At 40.4% G+C, this 21,914-nt stretch overlaps 1 protein-coding gene across 9 annotated transcripts in view; it reads right to left on the bottom strand.

Annotated features, from left to right (window-relative positions):
• Dtna (dystrobrevin alpha) overlaps window positions 1-21,914 on the bottom strand; it is a 363,024-nt gene that overhangs the window by 76,839 nt on the left and 264,271 nt on the right. For 8 of the 9 annotated variants that reach the window (XM_059246654.1, XM_059246652.1, XM_059246655.1 and 5 more), the window contains exons 6-8: window positions 9,330-9,415; window positions 3,643-3,797; window positions 668-773 (exon numbers count right to left, since the gene is read on the bottom strand). In XM_059246654.1, coding sequence (XP_059102637.1) covers window positions 668-773; window positions 3,643-3,797; window positions 9,330-9,415 — 347 coding nt within the window. Of the gene's footprint in view, window positions 1-667; window positions 774-3,642; window positions 3,798-4,075; window positions 4,210-9,329; window positions 9,416-21,914 lie in introns of those variants that run through there. The other variant, XM_059246658.1, reaches the window with a different exon arrangement.

Genomic DNA, 21,914 nt, shown 5'->3' with positions numbered 1-21,914 from the left:
GATTATTTTCTATTCAAATTGGAGAAATTTTGCAGTTTGACAATAAAACTACAAACAATAGATAGGACTTTAGTCTGATCCATGTGCAAATTTCTTTAAACCTGTCCTAGGTTGTATTTTATATTTAAATCTGGGTATGTCAATGGCAAACATCTCTAATATTAGAAAACTTTGCTACTTTTGAAAAGAAACATGCAGTGAGGTTTACATTACTCTTATCTTAATGGACATGCATAACCTTAAACACAGGCCTTAAAGTGAACAAGTTGCTCATTTATTGCTTTCATTTATTTCCTGGTTGATCGCTTTGGAAAAAAATGGTCAGTGTCATAGATACCAACATGGGAAATTCATCTCTGAAACAAATCGTAGAAAATGGCCTTTATTGGGATCTCTCTATTGAACACACAGGCAGCATGTTAACTGAGGTTACAGTGCAATTGAAGGGTTTTTCTTGCTTGTTTGTTTGTCTGTTTATTTTGATTTGCATTGATAATCCTAATTTTGTAGCATTTAAGGGTTTAAAGTTTGATGGGTCAGGAGGTAGGTTGGTTAAATGATCCACTAAACAAATTTCCCTAAAACTGCCATGGACTTCATAACTATAGACTTGATGGTCTAAGCTAACCAGTTTAAATGCCGTTTTGGCTCAGCAGTAACTACTCACCATTTTCTACATTTGCCAGTCGATGCAGAAGAGGCAGCCACACCAGGCACTGGGGAGGAGGGTCCGACATGAGCGTGTCCAAGAAGCCATTTAATGTGACCTTTTTCTGTATCAGAAAAAGAAAAACGCCCAAACGTAGGTCAGAGAATAATCTGAACTCACATGCTAGCCACATATCATTTGAGAAAGACACACAGCATCCCGTTTATCTCCTTCTCTAGGGAGAAACGGAACTTGCCAAAGGGTGTTGTTGCACTTGTTTAGAACTGAGAACATCCTCTGCTTCTGATGCCCAAATGTACGTGAGACCAGATCACCTGCACCAAGCCTGAGTCAGGAGACAATCAGAAGGGTCTGAGCCTCCCTCTCAGAGATTAGGGGCAGTGTAGAAACAAGGAAAGGTGGAGAGCTGAAATCTGCACAGACTCTAACTCCCAAGTGCCTCATGACACAGGCTGTGTGAAGTTCCCTGCTGGTTGGGCTCTTTGTGAATGATTTCCCTTCAGAGTTTCCTTAATTGCTTACACACTGCGTATTTAGTGGCTAAAGTGAATGGCTCCACTGGAATTTGGGAATAGCAAGAATAGTGTTGTCAAATTATAAAATTATTTTATTTGAAAATTTGAACCAGGATATCAAGGTGGATAGGACCATAATAGGTTTAGTAATAATGAATCCCAAAGAGGTGTAGTGTTTTTAAGGCCCATATTGTGGGATAAACCTCATGTTTCACTAATAAGTGATTCTGGATTGATGTTTTTCTGTTGGCTTAGTGGCTGCACATGAATCTACTGATTTTTTTTTTTTTTGACACAGGGTTTCTCTGTGTAGCTTTGCGCCTTTTCTGGAACTCAACTTGGTAGCCCAGGCTGGCCTCGAACTCACTGAGATCTGCCTGCTTTTGCCTCCCAAGTGCTAAGATTAAAGGCATGTTCCACCACTGCCCAGCTCTACTGATGTTTTAATTATTGTCTGTGGCCACATAGTCCCTCAGTCAGTGCCCTGCTTGCCACTCAGGGCCTGGCAGGGCTTTGGGTCCCTCGGCTGCTTTGTGTAGGTTTAAATTAAGTCTCTATCATTCTATTTATCAATAACACTCAGAAGTCAAAGGCTGGGGTGAAAATCTGTTTGTCTTTCTATACCTAACTTCAAACATTAAAGGACTTGTATGTTCAAAAACAATTAAATAAGATATTCTCATGCTAAAAATTCCTTCCAAAATATTCTAAAGATTGTCCCATGACATCATTATTTATTTATTTATTCTTAATGATGAGAAATTTATACACATACAAATTATAGCAATATCTTGGAAACTTCAGGATCAATTTTAATTTAGCCAATATGATTGAGTAACCAAAGTGGATAAGATCATCTGGAAAATCTAGAAAGTGACACATATAAAAACAAATCCACTTCATTTTTGATTTAATGTTTTTATAGCCACAGTTTAAAAGGCTGAGATTCAGGGAGGAGGTGCATTGGAGAGATGGCTCAGTGGTTAAGAGCTCTGGCTGCGCTTTCAGAGGACCCAGGTTCAATTCCCAGCACCCACGTGGAGGCTCCCAGTTGTGTAACTCCAGTCCCACGGGATCTGACTCCCTCTTCTAGCCTCCATGGGCACAAGGCACTCATGTGTATATCCACAGGCATACATGTAGTCAAAGCACCTCTACACCCATGCACATATGAATAAATAAATGACTGAAATTCCAAATGTGTTTGAAATATTTCACTGGGGAAAAGTCCATACAATGCAGAGTAATAGCTTTGAAAGAAATTTTTCTTTTAGACATATAAATTCTGATACCTTTTAAAAATACTGTCTCTTTACTAATACTTCATACAATGTATTTATCTTAATGACAATATACATATCAACCCAATAGAAAGCTTAAACTAGTTAATGTTATGAGGAAAACTAAAACTGTAAATTCTTATTAGTAAGAGATTAGTCAATGGATCCAGTGTTGTGGGACATTTTGATAGCACTATAATGGTCCCAAGATTGCCCAATAAAGTTATACCTTGAATCAGGGGGTGGAGCCAGTGACTAGCTGACCAGAATTGGCCATAGAGAAGCCAGGAATTTGGATTGAGAAGACACAGAGGAAGGAAAGGGCAGGGAAGAGAATTTGGGCTTCCTCTTGGTTCTGGGACAAGAGAAAAGACACATCTCTTACAGTATCTTTGGCCAAAAAAGCAAGATTTTCCAGTAGCTGCCGTGCACATTTCTTTCCCTTTTAAACTTTGTTTCCTGTTTTAATTAGGCAGACCACTTGAGAAAGCACACTTGGTTAATTTAAACTATACAATTATAAACAAATGTTATGTGCATGAATTTGTATTGGGGAATGAACATATGGTCTTTCCATAGAGGTATAAGCTGGAGATGCGGTAAACTAAGTGCTTCCCTAGCAACAAGGTCAGTTGAAAGCATCACTGTACCATATTGTGAAAGATTTAGGCAGCAGTGTTCATCATGTATTGGACCACTTCAGCAGTCATGTGGCATGTGAAGAGACTCTCCTTTGATGATGAACATTGGTAAAGCTTAATGCGGGGTCAGGTGTGCCTCATTTGGGGCTGAGTGACAATTCAGTCATTTATATATTAATGACAAGGATACTGAGGATGTATATGTGTGTATATATATATATATATATATATATATATATATCTGCAAAGACTAAATTAGACAGTAGAAATAATTGCATGATTTCTGCCTTTTGGTCAGTGATAAGCACTAGTTATTATTATTATTACTATTCAGGTATAAGTTATAAGTATATTATATATCAGGTATATATAAGTTTATAATTTAGTTGCTGGATCACTTTGTTGAAGGCCATTTGTCAAAGGCTAGAAAAACATACCTCATTTGCTGTCATAAAGAAGAATTTGGGCATCTGAACATGGAAAGCACACACAGAAAGAGACTAATAGTGTTAGGAAGGTTTCCTTAAGAATGTTACCTGTTGGGAGAAACAGGATCTGGCTGACTGTTCTGTGTAACCAAATGAAGGACCTTCAAAGACTGCCGTGGGAAGTTTGAGAACTTCCCGAAGGAACTGGTCATATCTTCCATAAACCATCACTCCACTGGAGTCAGAGATCATTGAGAAAATATCTGGTGGGAAGAAAAGATGAAGGTATTTGCTACATAAACATTCTAAAGTCTTATCTCAACACTTCTGATGCAAATAATACAGAATAAGTGTATTATTTATAAAAACATAATATGAAATCTGAAATTGAGTCAGCATGATATCCAGTGTTTTCTTGTTGTTGTTTCAAGACAGAGTCTTGCTATCTGGTGTCTTTTTGAAGATGAGTTGCAATTTGGGTAATATTAACATAGTGTAATAATGGGACATGATTTTGTCTTGAGGTCAATTATCAACTCACACATAATGCTGTAAAGATAAATTTTGTATATGTGATAGATCCTGTTGTGGTTTGAAGGTGAAATGTCCCCCACAGGCTCATGAGTTTGAATCCCTAGTCCCTATCTGCCATGGGGTGGTGCTTTGGGAAGGTTGTAGAACCCTCAGGCAGTGGAACCTTGCTGGAGGAAGTCTATTGTTGGGGCAGACATTGAGGTTCTGTTGTCTGGTCTCACTTCCTCTTCTTTCTCTGCTACTGGAATGCTGATGCAAAGTAACTGCTGTTACTCCCATTCCTGTGTGTTCTTTACCACCACAACTGGATCCCTCAGGAACTGTGGACCAAAATAAACCCCTTTCCCTTGGGTTCTTTCAGTCACGACATCTTACCATGGCAACAGAAAAGTAGACAAAGTCGCCAACATCTTCGGAAGCAGAATGAAATTGTCACTATAGAATTGGGGGAGATACATGCATCATTTACCTAATTAGCAATTTATCCAATTGTTTCATTATCAAAATTTTAGGATTTGATTTAGTGCTTTTGAAAAATAAAGGGTACAATAGAAAGAAGGAAGAAAGGGAAAAAGCCAACCCTTGAGTTAGTTCCCACAGAGGCAGAAAGAGTTGTAAACCACGTTGTCCAACAGGGTGAGGGCCTGTGACTCATCGGAAGGGGCTTTGTGTAGTGAAAAGGAGCCTGGCCTCACAGATGATCTATGAGGTAAAGTCAGGCTTTCAGGTTATTCCCCAAAGTACCTCTGGCTTCACTGAGCCTGTGAGCTCCATTCCGCCATGATGGGAGCTTAATGAATACTAACAGCTCAGTTCCCAAGGTGCTTCCTAATCCCCCTCCTGGGATTTATCAGAATGAAAGGATTTGCCATTAGTTTATCTAATGCTAATTAGACATCACTCAGCTGGGACAAACTACAGTAAGTTCATTATGCTACCTCTGCTCACTTTGAGTTTAATTTTTCAAGGTCAGAATGTAGCTGAGGCTATCACAAGCCAAGGCTATCACATTTACATTGTAATTCTACGTCACACATTACACACTTTTACTGGGTTACAGTTTTAGGATGTGAATTGACTCTCTTCATTTGAAATCTTCCTGATAAAAATGACATTTCATGATTGATATTAATCATGAGGTTGTAGAAATTTTGAGGTTAATATTCAAAATATACAAGGAACTCAAATAACTCAACAGTAAGAGGAAAAAAAAAAAACCAACTGAAAGTGGGCAGAGGAGCCAAGTAGGTATTTCCTGAAGGAAGGCATACAAATTGGTTAGAGGTTTATAAAGATATTCAATGTTCATGATCGCCTAGTAAATGCAAATGAAAGCCATGGCCAGGTACCATCCCTAGTAAAAAGAAAAAGAAAAAAGTGCAAAAGAGAATGAGTGTGGGGGAGAACTTGGAGAAAAGGGAATAGTTGTAAACTGTTGTGGAAATAAAATATTCAGCCATTACGGAGGTAAGAAACACAATTAGAAAAACAGAATCACTACATGACCCAGCAATTCTACTCCTGGGCATCCATCTAAAGGTCCATCTAAATGAAACTAGTTTGTTGATGAAATATCTGTGCTTCTGTGTTTATGATAACATCCCTGCAACCGTGAAGATGTACAATCGACCTAAGTGTCCATTAACAAATAAGTGGATTAGTAAGAGTGACACATCCCCAGTGGAGCATTGGTCAGCCATAGAAGGAGGAAATCTTACCACCTTCAACAATGTCGATGAGCTCGGAGGGCATTCTGTTAAGGGAAATGAGTCACACACACAGAGACAAATATTACATGTTCAGACTCATAGGGAATATAAGCATGTTGATTTCAGAAGTAGAGTGTAGGATGGTTATTACCAGAGCCTGAAGTGTTTAAAAGACAGGCAGGGTTTTGAACATGTCAAAGAATATGTAGTTATAGCTAAGGAACAAGTTCAAGAGAAAGAGCCTTCATAGAAGGGTGATGAGGTAATGAAATACGAGTTAGGACAGTTGATGAATGCATATACAACAAATAAAAAGGATTATTTCAAGGATTCAATCAGTTAATTAGATGTAAAGCATTCAGAATAACATTTCGTATATGGGACACAGTGTACACATTTTAGATATTTTCATTATTAATTTCATTCTGTATTTTTTTCTGTTGCTGACATCATTCATTCATATAAAATCCCCAGTGGGAGTTTTCCTTGTGGCTCCAGATCATAACATAACTCTCTTTGTGTTTCCTATAGCACGATAACATGAATTTTCATTCAGTGGGTTCATTCAGCTACAATCAACCTGACACATACTAAATGGGTAGCATTGTGCTAATCAATGACTATACAGGAGACCAGGATTCAGTTCTTGCTCTCCAGGAGGCTTGGTGGATTGAGGAAAGCTTGAAGGATGCCTCATAGAACGTCACAGATTTTAACACCGTGGTGAGAATACTGGAAGAGCAGGGTGGATGGGATGCAGAGGGAAGAACTAGTTAGGGCAAAGTGTAAAGGCCACTGGGCAGTCATCACAGAGGAGGAAACTGCTTAATAAAACAAGAGTCAGGACAAAGGGGAGTGCAAGCACCATGCACTCAAGGATCTTTGAGTACCCTCGGAGTGGGGTACAGGCAGAGGGTACTGTGGATGGTGAGAGCAGATAGAAAAGCCTGGAAACTTCTGCTACAGAGTTCAGATTGTGTCTGGAAGATATCAAGGGAGATGATGAAGGCTTTACATCAAGCCAGTTAGTTAGGATCACAACCCTGGAGATAGTTGTAGAGGCAGATCAAACCATATATAGATAGATAGATAGATAGATAGATAGATAGATAGATAGATAGATAGATAGAAAGAAATTTGATAAATACAAGGTGTTTACTATAGTGTGGGTCTTCTGAACTAAAGAAAAAATGTACCTAGCAGCTATAGACAAAATAAGACATCCCAGGCTTATGGCCATGGACTTGGAATTTCTTAAGATCTGGATTGTTGGGGTTGAAGAGTTGCCTGGGTTGGTAGTGTTTACCTTTCAAGCATGAGGCCTTAGTTGGCACCTAGAACTATGGAAAAATGCTGGGTGTGGTGGTGCACGCTTGTAATTTCAGCACCAGGAAGGCAGACACAGGAGGACCCTTGCAACTCACTTGCCAGCCAGTCTAGTTGAATTGATGAGCTCCAGGAGAATGAGAAACCATGTCTCAGAGGAGAAGGACAAAATTCCTCCATGTGACATCTAAGGTTGTCTTCTATCACACATGCACTGAAGCACACTTGCACACAGATGTGAGTATGCATATATGTACACACCTGCTTGTATACAGACACACACAGATACACTTAAGAAAAGCCACCCAACAGGACTGTCTAAGAGACAAGTGTTCCAACCCATTAAAGTAGTAAATTACAAGACGAGAACAATTAAACAGAAGAGGAGGTCACTTTATGTTTATGGTGCTCTGCCTTATGCCTACAGCAAGTGCCCTTCTTTCCATAGGCTGTATCAATGGTGTCACCAGGGTAATGTGGTGACACCATGCATATTGGTTGGTGGTGGCCCAAAGTAGTTGTAAAATGGAGTTAGCATCCCCTTTATTGCATTTTCAGCATTTAATAAAATTTGCTTCATTTTTCTGTTGTTAGCCATGCTCATGTTGTTAGTTGCTTGCCTAGCAACTACACCTTGTTATATATTTAATATTTTTATTATGTGTGTGTGTGCATGCATGCATGTATGTCTTGTGCGTGTGTAGAGATGAGGACAAATCCTAGGAGCTGGTTCTCTCCATCCACTTTGTGCAATCCTGGGATTTAATTTAGGTCTTCAGGCCTGTGTGCAGTCACCTCTGGCCTTTGCTATCTTGCCAGCCTTCCTTTCAAATCTGACTCCGTCTTAAAGGAAGAATGGCTCTTCCCAGCCCATGATCTGAGGATGAACGATGGGTCTGCTGTATTTTTCTTTTACCAGTCACTGCTTTAGTAACTGTCTTGAGATGGGTGATAAGATTGGACAGGCCAGAGAGTGAGAGGAGATTGCTGAGATTTCCCCAACGGAGAACAACGTCTGACACCAGGAGAGCCGGGCAGGAGACCCTGGGTCCTCCAGAGCAAGGACTCACTGGCTTCAGGAAATGTTCAGAAGGTCCTCATGTTTAGAAAACTACCCTTCATCAGTTTGCCTCAAACTTATTCTAATATAGGACTCTTTTATTCACGTGTCTTTGAATACAACGTTGACTGAGTATTCAAAGATGCTTTCGAAGATTTTAATTTTTGGAACATTTCTCTGACGTCCTCAGCATAAATGGCCGACTCTGACATGAAGGCAGCAGCCAGGCTCTTTGGAGTTTCCCCTCTGGTTTCACTCATTTCGTTAAACTTTCTTTTCTTAGCCCAGTCTTGAAGAAAACGCCTCTTAGATAATTCTGAAGCCACTTAGTGATGAGAAAGCCATTGGTTTCTGGAACTTCTAATTGCTTGTCTCCCAGTCAAACAATAAAGTAGGTAGTTTTCGATTTCTTTATCTCCTAGGCTAACCAGAGAAAAGATTCTCTGAGTTCTGGCTGCGTTGGCTGGTCCACGAAATCACGGATGTGAAGGAAGCAGATGGCACCCCAGTTTTGCCTTTCTGTCACTAATCTGGTTAGCCAGTGAGAAAATGTTCATACAGTGTGTCTGGCTAGATTCCGAAGGAGCAAAGTGTTTTCCCTTCTTTAATTCCATGGAAGGTACCCCATGGTGGCAGAACCAGGGGGCACCCCCGAGGCTTAATAAATCCCCCGATTAAGATGTGGACAGAAACTAAGGATTAAAGAAGTGAAATCATGTCCACAGTGTAACTTAGCAAATCGAGGCCATGGCTGGGCTCACAACCTGGATTGTCAATGCCAATTGTCATGCCCTTTCTCGCACAGCATTACACGCCAAACTCACAATATTTAGGGTAAGAGATGGGGTGAAATCGCCAATACCAATGTCATTTTAAATTAGTGAAAATTGAATACTTGAGTATCAGAAAGATTCTAGTTGGAGATACTCAGGCAGTTAGAAATAATGATAATTCGAAAGCAGAGGGGAAATGTTCATTTCATTAAAATTCATCTAATGCAGAAATATTTTTATTATAAAATCTAAAGGCCAAAGAAGACTGCATTTGAAACAGCTCTCACGGAATGAGGGAAGGCGGAGACAGACAGGGGACATGGCAAGACTAAGAGAGAGGATGCAGGGCACACAGCAGAGACAAGCAAGGAGGTGTGTGGGGGGGTAACTTACATCTTAACTTGTCCATGATCTTCCCTCCGCACAACGTGGCCAAAGCCATTTTGACAGCAAATACTGAGATTTTACCATGGCCTTCCCTGTTTAATGATAACAGAAAAAAATTGATGTTATTTAGGGTACTTCCAATAAAGAATGTTGACATTTTCTACTCTGTAGAAATTGTAGGATACCTGGCTGCATGCAATATGCGGACACATTCTAGAAAAGGTTGTGAATACAATTCAACACACATTGCTGATGAACTGTCTGTTTGATGCTTTTGTTTTTCAAGAGACATCAGAATCTCCTAGTTTATTCATTGTACATGTCACTTGCTCAAAATATAGGCCGGTAGCCAGAGAAACATGCCCTAGATAACTGTGGGTTTAAATAGCAGATCATGCATTTTTTTTCCTCTGGGTTTCATGACATAATTTTATGCATGATTCCAGTCTCCATAATTTATTCAAACAGACTTCAGAAACTTCATATTTTATTTCCTTAGAGAATTTTAAAATTTTAAGTTAGGCTAACTATGTGGACTTTTTAATTCCAAGTTCAACTTTTATTTTTTTATTATTTTTTGACATTTTATTTTATTTTTTATTGAAAATATTCTTCTCTCATACAATACATCCTGAACACAGTTTCCCCTCCCTACACTCCCCTTAGCTTCCCCCTACTTCCCCTGTCCCCAGATTCACACCCCCTGCTGTTTCCCTTCAGAAAAAGAGCAGGCCTCCAAGAGACAACTTTTAAGAACATGTTTTTTTCAACTATCAATTTCTATACACAAACCAATTGTTTGTGTGTTTGCTATATCTACTTTAAGAAGACAGCTGGTATTTTAAGAAGTCAGAATGTAGGACCTGGAGAGAAGGGCTTGCTTGGTAAAGCGCTTGCTCTGGAAGCATGAGGATCTGCGCTTGGATCCCCAACACCTACATAAAGGCTGGGTATGGTGGCACATACTTGTAATGTCACCACCGAAGAAGCACAGCCAGACAGATCACTGACCAGCCTAGCTAAACCAATGATCTCAGGATCAGTGAGAGAACCTGTCTCAAAAAAATAGATCGATATGTCTTATGAACACACATACAGGATTCCTCAATAAAATACTTCAAACAGAATCCAGGAACACATCCAATAGATTTTCCACCATGATCAAGTAGGCTTCATCCCTGAGATGCAGGGATGGTTCAACATACATAAATCGATAAATGTAATCCACCACAAACAGAAACTGAAAGATAAAAATATCTCATCTAATTAGATGCAGACAAGGCCTTTGACAAAATTCCAACATATCTTTATAATAAAAGTCCTGGAGAGATTAGGAATATAAGTGATATACCTCAACATAACAAAGGCAACACACAGCAAGTCCATAGCCAACATCAATCTAAATAGAAAAAGAAACTGAAAACATTTCCACTAAAATCAGGAACAAGATAAGGGTGCCCACTCTGTCCATACCTATTCAATATAGTACTGAAGTCTTAGCTAGAGCAATAAGACATCTGAAAAAAGCCAAGAGGGTACAAATAGGAAAGGAAGGGAAAATGTTCTTATTTGCAGATGATATGGTTTTATATTAAGACCCTAAAGACTCCAGCAGGAAACTTCTATAGCTGATAAACACTTTTAGCGAAGTTTCAGTCTGTGAAATCAACACATGAAATCAGTAGCCTTCTTATATACAAATGACAAATGTATTGAGAAAGAAATAATGGAAACAGTACCTTTTACAAGAGTTTCAAAAATACCTTAGAATAACTCTGATCAAGGGTGTGATAGACTTGTATAGTAAAAGCTTAGGGTATTAAAAAAAAGCAATTGAAGAAGACTCCAGGAGATGGAAAGATATCCCATGATCACGGACCAGTAGGATCAATATTTTGAGACTGGCCATCCTATCAAAAGCAATCTACAGATTCAAGGCACTCCCCATCAAAATTACAATACAACTCTTCACGGTTGAAAACAACCTACAACCTTCAACTTCATGTGGAAACTCAAAAAAAAAGAGAGCAAGAAAGAAAAAAAGAAAGGAAGAAAGAAAGGAAGGAAGAAAGAAAGAAAGAAAGAAAGAAGGAAAGAAAGAAAGCCAGGATAGTTAAAGCAATCCTGAATAATAAAAGGACTGCTGGGGGTGTCACCATCCCTGATTTCACATTGTACTACAGAGCTATAGCAAAAAAATCAGTATGGTATTGCATAAAAACAGACACATTGATCAATGGAACATAACTGAAGACCTGAGTTCTAAAAAGAAGCCAAAATATACACTGGAGAAAAATAGTATCTTCAACAAATTGTGGTGGTCAAACTGGATGTCTGCATGTAGAACACAAAGAGATCCCTATTTGTCACCCTGAACAAAAACCTCAACTCCAAATAGATCAAGAATTTTAACATAAGACCAAATTCTCTGAACCTTAAAGAAAAGAGAGTAGGGAATTCACTTGATCTACATGGGCACAAGAAAGGCCTTTCTGACCAGGACCCCCAAAGCATGGACACAAAGACCCACATTAGTAAATGGGACCTGTGAAGCTAAAAGGCTTCAGCATAGCAAAGGACACCACCATTCAAGCAAAACAGAAGCCTACAGAATGGGAAAAAAACTTTATACATCTGACAGAGGGTTTGTTTCTGGAATATACAAAGAATTAAAACAAAAAAAAAAAACCCAACAAACTAAAACCAAAACCTAAAAACAAAACCTGAACATCAAGAAAGTAATTTAAATAAAAAAAAATGGGGTACAGTACTAAAGAGTTTTCAGTTCTCAAAAGATGAAGCACAAATGGCTAACAGTCAAAATTTTTCAACATCCTTAGCTACCAGAGAAATGAAAATTAAAACTATTTTGAGAGTTCATCTTACACCATTCAGAATGGCCAAGATCAATAAGACAAATGTTGGCACATACTGGCAAGGATGCAAGGAAAGGGGCACACTTATTCACTATTAGTAGAAGTCAACACTGGTACAGCCCATGGAAATCTGCATGGAAGTTCCTCAAAAAGCTGAAAATGTATCTACTACAAAGCTCAGATATACTTCTTTTGGGCATATACCAAAGGACTCTAGATCACTACAGAGATATTTGCTCATCCATGTTCATTTCTGCTCTATTCATAATAGCCAGAAGTTGAAAACAGCTTAGCTGTCCCTCAGCTGATGAATGGATAATGAAAATGTGGTCACATTTACACAATGGAATATTATTCAATGGTTAAAAAAGATGAAACTGTGAAATTTGCAGGTAAATGGATGGAGCTAGAAATACTCATCCTGAGTGAGGCATACCAGAGCCCCAAAGACAATATTGTGTGCTTTTTTCTTACATATATATGTTAGCTTCCCCCCGCCCCCCGAGACAGGGTTTCTCTGTGTAGTTTTGTTGCTTGTCCTGGATCTTGCTCTGTAGACCAGGTTGGCCTCGAACTCATGGAGAGATCATGAGGGGGACAATTAACTGTAGTCGAATTTCTAAATAGTCTTATTAAATAAAAAACATGGAGCCAAATATAGGGGTGAAAGCCTTAGAGATCATGGAAATAGGGAAAGCCACCAGCCAACCTTACCTCACCAACTCTGCAGCTTTCAAATGCGAGTTACTTCCTGTCTACCCATGCCTTTATTGCCTTGCTGTTCTGTCCTCTCATTGGCTCTTAGCCCAGCTATCTCACTTCCTTGTCACTGTCTGTCTGTACAGACCTCCAGGTCTCTATGGTTGGTACTGAGATTAAAGGCGTGTATCACCATGCTTGGCTCTGTTCCCTAGTATGGCCTTGAACACACACACACACACACACACACACACACACACACACACACACACATACAGACCTTGCCTGATAAGTGATCGGATTAAAGGTGTGTGCTGCCTGACTTTTTGTTTACTTAAAATGGCTGGTCTTTCTTTTCCCCTAATCTTCAGGCAAGCTTTTTTAAAGCACAAATAAAATATCACATTTCAGCACAAATAAAATATCACCACAATTAACATGAAAGGCCTTTAGAAAAACCACATGGAAATCTGGCACTGTGGAAGACCCCTAAAACACATACACATATGAAAGGAAGTTAAATGGAGTCACCATATAATGGGGAAGACAATGCCCAGACTAGACATCATACATTCTGAGATAAAACCTTCAACCCCAGGAATGAGTAGCATCTTGTTGAGCTGTTGGCCTAAGGAGTCCCACAGACCCTGCCCAACGCCACAGGCTATTGTCCATGCTGTTGGTGACCCCCAACAACATGACAATAAAGCCTCATTGCTGAAGATACCACTGGTGTATGTCATTGAGCTTGTGTCCAATGAGAAGTGTCACCCCTACTGCCTAGTGTCCATGGTACTGGAAGTTACTATGCATGCTATGGATGAAGAGAAGTAACCACTAGTCTCACATAACCAAGGACTCTGTGACCTACAACAGCTCCTGCCTGCAAGGTCTACTGCTGCAAAAGTGGTACAAATGTGTGGGAGTCACCAATTAGTCTTTAATTGGATTGAAAGCCACTCCATAAGATGAAACTGACATTGCTACAGTGGCCAGGAACCTGAGACTAGACACACTGTGAGCCCTAGGGGCACCTCCTACTGCTACTCTGCTAAAGGTACACAGCAGTACAATGACTCCTAACGACATAATGCTATACCTATACACCAGTGTGCCACTCAACCCTCTTGCAGTAGATGGTAATCAACAGAGACCCACAACTGGACAATGTGCAGAGAGTGAGAGAGTTTGGAGCACTCAGCCCTAACTGGGATGTCTTTATCAAATCCTCCCCTGAAGTGTCAGGGATCTATGTGGAAGAGGAGGCAGAAAGATTGTAAGTCAGAGGTGATGGATGACTCCAAAGAAAACGTGTCACCAGACACAACAGGACTGATGCCCATGTGAACCCACAGAGACTGTGATGGCATGTGCAAGACCAGCACAAGGTCAAACCAGACAAAATCCCAGCACAGAGAAGGGAAGTAAACACCATGTTCTACTCCTAAGAAGTTATTTGCAATTTACCTCCCAGGTAGGCTGTGTGATCAGGATTACTGGTCAACACCAAACAGACTCCACGCTTTTTGTTTTGTTTTGATATTTTTACCTTTTTTCTTTGAGAGAGAAAGAGCATGAAGTTGGGTGGATAGGGAAGTAGGAGGATCTGGGAGAAGTTGAGGGAGGGGAAAGAATATGATCAAAAATACATTACATGAAATAAATTTTTAAAAAGAGTAAATACAAAAAAATTTTCAAAAGAATGTACAGAGTGTAAGAGGAAGGCCCTTAATATCAACTTCTGCCTTACACACACACTCACACATACATACTCACACACATATACACATACACACTCACACAATCACACACATACACAACTCATACATACATACATACATACATATATACATACATACACACACATGCTCACACACATACACACACATATATACACATACATACACTCACACACATCCACACATATACACATACACACACACACTTGCATGAACATGTATACATGACCCTGACATATATAAAAATAGGAGTTCTGCTTGGACAGTTCCATTTCTTCTGAACCTAACAGAGATGCTGCCAAGTCATTGACTTAGGAAGTATAATGAACATATTATTCACAAAATAACAAGAAGTATATGGAGTGTAGTGTTCTAGCAAAGCTATATACCATCTGGAATAAATTGTCAATTCTATATCCCAAGAACCATAAAAAAAATCATATTAGACATTCATGGCTGTGAGGACAGAACAGAGCCGGCTGTCCTGAAAGCACTGCATGCACCCTGGCATGCATCTTGGCATGCACCCTGGCATGCATCCTGGCATGCACGTTGGGATCTGACCACACAAGCTTTTCTCTGTGAATTCAAGCTCTGAACTCATTTGATCCCTCACTAGTGTGAAAGGCACAGAAATTAGAACTAGTGTGTCAATTCTCATTAGATAATACTTTTATTTTTAAAATAAAGCAGCAAAATCGCCCTTGTTGTAATCTTTTCCTTTTCAATATACAGTGGCCACAGCTGATGATGCATTCTTGCTCACATTTCTCCACTATTGTCTAGATGCGATGGAAAATATTCTGGTTTTATGTCAGCTCTCTCAGACTTTTGTCTATTGCAAACTGTTCTTTTCTGTTACAGTTTGATGTCAAAGTAGCCTATCAAATTGTTCTCTTAGTACTTAACACCCAACAAGATATTTTTGAGAGCTGGCTAAACCTGAGAAAAATTATTGAAGGTGCAATCTAAAATTGCTTCATAAATCCATGTTTTCTTAAATTTTTTTGCTTTCCTGGATACTCTGTTGCCACTCTCTGAAATCATGCAAGTTTTCCTAAACAGTGGGAAGAGGAGAGTGCATACATACTCTCTGTCTAAAATATATACAGATAACTGTGGAATCTATATTAAGACCATGAATTATGCTAACGTTGACTTCATTATAATAAAAAATAAGCAAGTGTTTTCCTCTGGGCTGGGCTCTCCATGACTTTACCTAGAGATGAACTGCCTGGCTTCAGCTAGGATGTTATTTTTAGGAGAAGCTCCTGGCAAAGGAGATCTGATTTTGAGAAGAAGGAAAACAACAAACAGATCTGGATAGATCTGCACCACCAGCCTGAGCTCATCCCAGAGTGTTCACTTTCTCCACCTTGCCAAGTGAGTTTCCTCTCCACAGTTACAGAATCCAGTGCCAAATTGCACCTCCCTAAGGGAGCTCTGGATTCTGACGGATGCTTTCTTGAATAGGCAGAAAACATTATCCTTCATTTAGGAGTTCTGAAACCAGAAAGGTTTGTTTGGTTCACACATTTTATAAACGGCATCTCATCTCATGTCTTCTTGTTATTATCCATCCCCAGCTACTATAGCATACATAGGAAGCTCTTAGCATGCTAGCTAAATCAGTGAATGTAAAAAAAAAAAGGCAATCTTCTGACTGACAGTGTTAGAAGACTAAAAATTAAGTGATTGACTTTATATCCCTCAATGCCTTAAAATTGGATATGATGACATCTATATTTGCTTTTTTGAGGCTAGTGAAAGTATTAGTGTATGAACAAGTACAAGCCCTCTGATTGGCCCTGACATCTCTCCGGGCCAAAGTTAATGAAACACCAGGGAAATCCTTCTCCTGGTCCTGAGCAAGGTGCGTTTGCCAGGAGTTCTCCAGCTGGGGTGGGGCCAATGACTGTGACTCCTTCACTCCTGTGGCTTTCTATCTCCTTCCGTTCAAAGTGTAAGTCTGACAAAAGATGAGGGCGAGTAAGTACATTCAGCTTACTTACTACTATAAATATTCTTTGGGAAGTGAGTTTACTGCACCGAAAATAAAAGATTTTCTATGATGAAAAACAGTGGCAGTCAACTAGAGAACATTCCATGGCTATCTTGAACTTAGGATGTGCTAAGAAAAAAAAATCACCATTATTCACAACTCCCAGTTATGGTCATAGGGATAGCAGGAGAAATAAGGAACATTGGGTGTATTACACTCCTCTGTAATTCCTTTGTTGTCCCATGTCCTTGCAGTATCATGAGTGAACAGTACGTTTTGCTGGTACACAGAACGGTTGTGTACTTTGTTGTATATTTGCAGTATACATCAGAATCTCTTTTAAAATTCAAAAGGCAGAAGAGTTTTGGTAGAATTTCAGGATAACTTTACATCCCAACAATTGAGGGTGCCCTGGTCCTTTCTCTAAAGTGCCTGGGGCTCAGCACTGGGCATCAGTAGGCTCTGCAAGGTGTGACATGTGACACAGAGTAGAGCCTTCCAGGACTCAGTATTCTATACAGAAGACCATCATATGATGGGCAGTCCCGCACAGTGGTCACTAAACAGACTAGTGCTGAAATACACAACACAGTTCAGGTATTTCTTCCACACACACACGCTTTCCAGTATAACTGGAAAGGTTACACAGGTGAGCATTATCCTAATGTTCTAAAACACACAGACTAAGTCTGAGAGGGGAAAAGAACACTAATTTTCACATGTAAAATACGAAACAGAAAATGTAAAGGCAGATTAACTGAAATCAATTTCTAAAAGAAAAGGATCATTATTTTCCATTCGCACCATCTACTATGATGCTACATCACCTGGAACTATTTAGTCTCTGCGTGTCTCGACAGCATCACCTCCTCTCCCCGGAACGTTCTGATCACAGTGCCAAATCAGTACCGCTGTTGGCCCACAGTGAATGCTGGGTGGTTCTTACCTATTATTACAGCTGTTACATTGTTATCAACTATGTGTGGTTGGGAAATGGTCCCTACGGGTTCCTGTGTTCGGATATTTGATTGGCAGCCAGTGGTGCTGGTTAGGGAAAGAAGGTGGTGCCTGGGTAGAGGAAGGGAAGACAAGCCTTGACGACTATGGGACTATGGTCAGCCTTGCTTCTGGAGCTCTCCCTGTGCCTGCTAAGCACCATCCAGCCGCCTGTGCTGCAAACCCCTGCAGCTGCGGACAGTGCAACCCCGTCCACCATGATGGATGCGAGTCAAAAGAAACCTTTTCTTCTCCAAGGTCACTTCTATAAGGTTCCTTGTCACAGAGAAAAGTGACCCCTATGTAATCACCGGAAGTAACCCCCATGTTATCACCGGAAGTAACCCCCATGTTATCACCGGAAGTAACACCCATGTTGTCACTGGAAGTAATCCCTATGTTATCACTGGAAGTAACCCCCATGTTATCACCGGAAGTAACCCCTATGTTATCACCGGAAGTAACCCCCATGCTATCACCTGAGAGTCAGTATTAAAAATGAAGCTTGTTTGCAAACTGGGAACACCACTCCCTGTAATATTGGTCAGTGTGATACTAGGGCTTTGGAGTGGCCAGATACGTATGGGAATGATACTGGCTAAAAACCAAAAACCAAAGGCCAGACACTGTCATCACATAACTAACTTTGTGAGGAAGCATCTGAAGGGGGAAGATATGACTGGATTGAAAGTTAAGATCATCATGATTGAGTTGCCATTAGTATTTTTCAGGGAAAGTGGGCGAGAATAAGAGAAACACATTGAAACATTAAGAAAAAAAAAACACCACAATTATCCATATTGGTAGCCAGGAACACATGGTACAGAGGGTATGAACTTCATGCTAATAGCATTTGCTAGTTTCTAGAGGGGGACATGACAATTAGACATCAAACCTAGAAAGGAAGGATGAAAGGAGATCGGCATAGCAAGAGCTAAGAGAGGCCAGCCTTTGATTTTTGCTTGATTCATTCTCATTTTGTACATGGTCTCAGGGGCTATTCATGAGAAGAAGAATGAGTTACAGTTCCACCCTGCAGTATCTTGTGGGAGAACACCAAGTGAATAGTTAAACACGCTCTAGACGAGAGTGGGAGAATCTTGTGCATGAACAGAAGGACAGGAGAATGACGATCCACCTGACTGGGAAAGGCAAAGGCCTGCACAGAACCAGTGACCCTCCACAAAGGCTGGACATCGTGGCAGTCTAAGACTTCTCTTCATCTTACAACTTTATGCCCCATGATTTCTCTTTTGCTTCACTATATCTAGTATAAAAACATAACAGCAGCAGCAAATCTCCTTTAAGCTCGTCAAAGGGATTTCCTCCCTTGGGATAGGGACAAAAGGCTACTGTGATAGCTGGCTGGCATTTGGTGGTGAATTCTGAAGGAGAACGTGACAGGTGATGGCTCTGGCAGCAGAGGGCAGGTGGCAGGCCACCTCCTGAAGGTTTGTAGAAAGAAGAGAAAGCACCTGATTCAAGCTTTGACTCCATCTTAATATATCCTCTCCCCTCACAGCCTCAGTTTTCATCTTTTGACATGTCTTTCCCCATTCTCTCCAGGACTATCGATCCATCAATAGAGACTCCAGGAAAATAAGACTGTGAACATGGGATAGTTGTGTTTGGGACCTTCCCAGAGAAACAGCATTTTGAGATAGAAAGTCAAGAAGAATAGAATTTCTTTAGACTCAGGGCTTATCTCCTCAGTGACAGTGTGGCCAGTGTGGGAATAGGACAGTGACATTCAAGTTGTCCTCTATAGGGATCAGTGCCTGGATGAGGAAGGCCTGGATGTAGAACAGAGATGTCCTGTGGCCACAGAGCTGGTTGTTGTCTGTGGGAAGTACACTGCCTGAGAACTCCTAACCAGGTTTCTGTGCTGTGGGGGAAATGCTATTCTTGGGGAACTATGGTAGTAGGAAGGTAAATGTAGTTTCCTAGGATACAGCCAATTAAAGTGGGCTTTAATGATCATTTCAGAGTCCACACGGCTGAGTCTGGTGAATTTTAAGGCCCTGCCAAAAGAATGAGCACATTTCTCCAAATGCAGATTCTCACTGTACATGGCTTGTAATCACTCTCCCGTCTTTCCTTACCTATTTTTTTTTTAAATGACCTCTCTAGAGTGTAGGGTTTTAAGGTACCTTTGATTTTTCTTATTTGATTTCCCAATTAAAAAATATGTTAATTTAAAATGGGAGGCAAGCCCTGAGAGATGACAGCAAGTGTGTAGCAGCAGCAGCAGCAGCAGCAGCAGCAGCAGCAGCAGCAGCACATCTTTGTTTTACTAGTATCAGGCTCATTCTTATCTGTCAAAATAGAATAAGTTGCTTTAAACACAAGCTCTGTAGTGGGTGGCAGGAAGTGACATCATGTCTCCATATTGGAGCTCGTTTGGGTAAGCATAAGTTTACTATTATAAGAAATAGAAATGAACATTTATTTCATTCTTTAGTTTCTCTTCTTATACTCACTTAAGTTACATTTGGAGTGAGCAGAACTTCCTGATGGCTTGCATTTCTTGTTGGAATTCCAAAAGCTATCAGATGGAAAAACCTGGGTGCCAGTAAAACTTCCCACATAGCTATTCTATTCCAGGGGAAAGAAAGCACGGATGCTTCCAGAATAGAGTTTTAGTTGCATATGTTTGTAAACCTCCTTCACTGCAAATATCCAGGGGCAGCTGATCTATAGGAAGAGCTAGTGACAAGCATTTTTCTCTGCAGTTCTGTGAATGACTTCTTACCAAAGGATAGTGGACTTTGAACTCATCTGGCCTCAAAATGCAATGTTATCAGTAGCTGTCTAGGGAACACTTACGGCTTTGCTTTGTAAAATAATCTAACCAATGATTCTAAACAAATGGGGGAACTTCTAACCCTATGCTATGTATTTTATAAGGCGATCCCTTCATTATTGCTAATCTGGTCCTGTTTCTGTATTTATGGAATGGGGTACAAATTATGTTTTAACTTTGATTCTCTACGCATTTCCAGAAATATTTTAGAACTTAGGAGGGGATGATATTTCCTTTAAAAATATTTTACGTCTGTCAGTGTTTTGCCTGTACTTATGTATGTGTACCATGTGTGTGCCTGGTGCCCACGGAGGATGTTGGATATCTTGGAAACTGCAGTTATAGATGGTTGTGAGCCACAGTGTGGGTTCTGGGAACTGAGTTTGAGTCCTCTGCAAAAGTAGCAAGTTCTTTTAACCACTAAGATATCTCTCCCGTCCCATATTTATTTTAATATTTTCCATCAACACATTTAGTTGTAATTTAGACCCCCCACCCCCCAGTTCATATACTAAGGGCTTGGTTGGCTTGGTTGCCAGACTGTGGCACTTTTGAGAAATGATGGAATCTTTAGAAATAGGATTGAGTGGAAGTTAGGTCATGGAGTGTGAGCCCTTAAAGGAAACACTGGGATTCCAACACCCTCTCTCTGCTTCTCAGACTTCACAAGTGAACAGATACCTTCTGGTACCCTGCCTCACCCACAGGCCCCAAGGCAGTGGTGCCAAGTGAACCTGTACCAAAGCCACGAAAACTGTGAGCCAAAATTACCTCCCCTCCCAACCCTCCCACCCTACCCCTGGAAGTTATTTATCTCGTGTTTGACTCAGCAATAGGATGCTGGATAGTGCACATTAAAAACAAAAGGGTCCCACTCAGCCTTTAGTGGCAAATTCAGACTCCATTGTGTTCTTCTTAAGGGGTCAGGATGGGAATTCTGTGACAGAAATTCCATGACCTGGTTCCATTTTATCACCTGCCATGTGGAACCACAGCCCTCTCTCACTGTTCCTTCCCAGTTTCCACAGTGGTCAGACCAGAGCAGATCGTCTGGTTCTGAAATAGGCACAAGGAAAGAAATCTGTCTGTTTGGGCAGCTGATTTTAAAAGCATTTGTTTTCAGCTTGCAAATTTCTCACAATATAGTCATCACGGAGACAATAATATATGCTGATCAAACCGAGCGGGGACAATTCCACTACCATTCTAGGTTCCAAAGTGACAGCTGGTGACTTGGGTGAGCAGAACAATGCCATTAGCATGGCTGGAGCATCTCCATTGCCGCGGTACACGTTTTGGAGCACTTGGACAGGGCACTAAGCAAAGTGTTCTGAGTTAAAATATGATTGTGTAAAGGTCAGCTTTGCACTTTCCCTTTTTAATATTCAAAACATGGTACAAGCTGAGGTGGAGATGTCGTGTCAACACTAGGGGCTGAGGATAAAAGCCCTTTTGAAATTCCAGGCTGATCAGGTA

This window comes from Peromyscus eremicus, chromosome 19, assembly GCF_949786415.1.
Source record: "Peromyscus eremicus chromosome 19, PerEre_H2_v1, whole genome shotgun sequence".
NCBI lineage: Eukaryota > Metazoa > Chordata > Mammalia > Rodentia > Cricetidae > Peromyscus > Peromyscus eremicus.
Note: the sequence above shows the minus strand (reverse complement) of the source record. Positions and strands in the feature narration are given on the sequence as shown.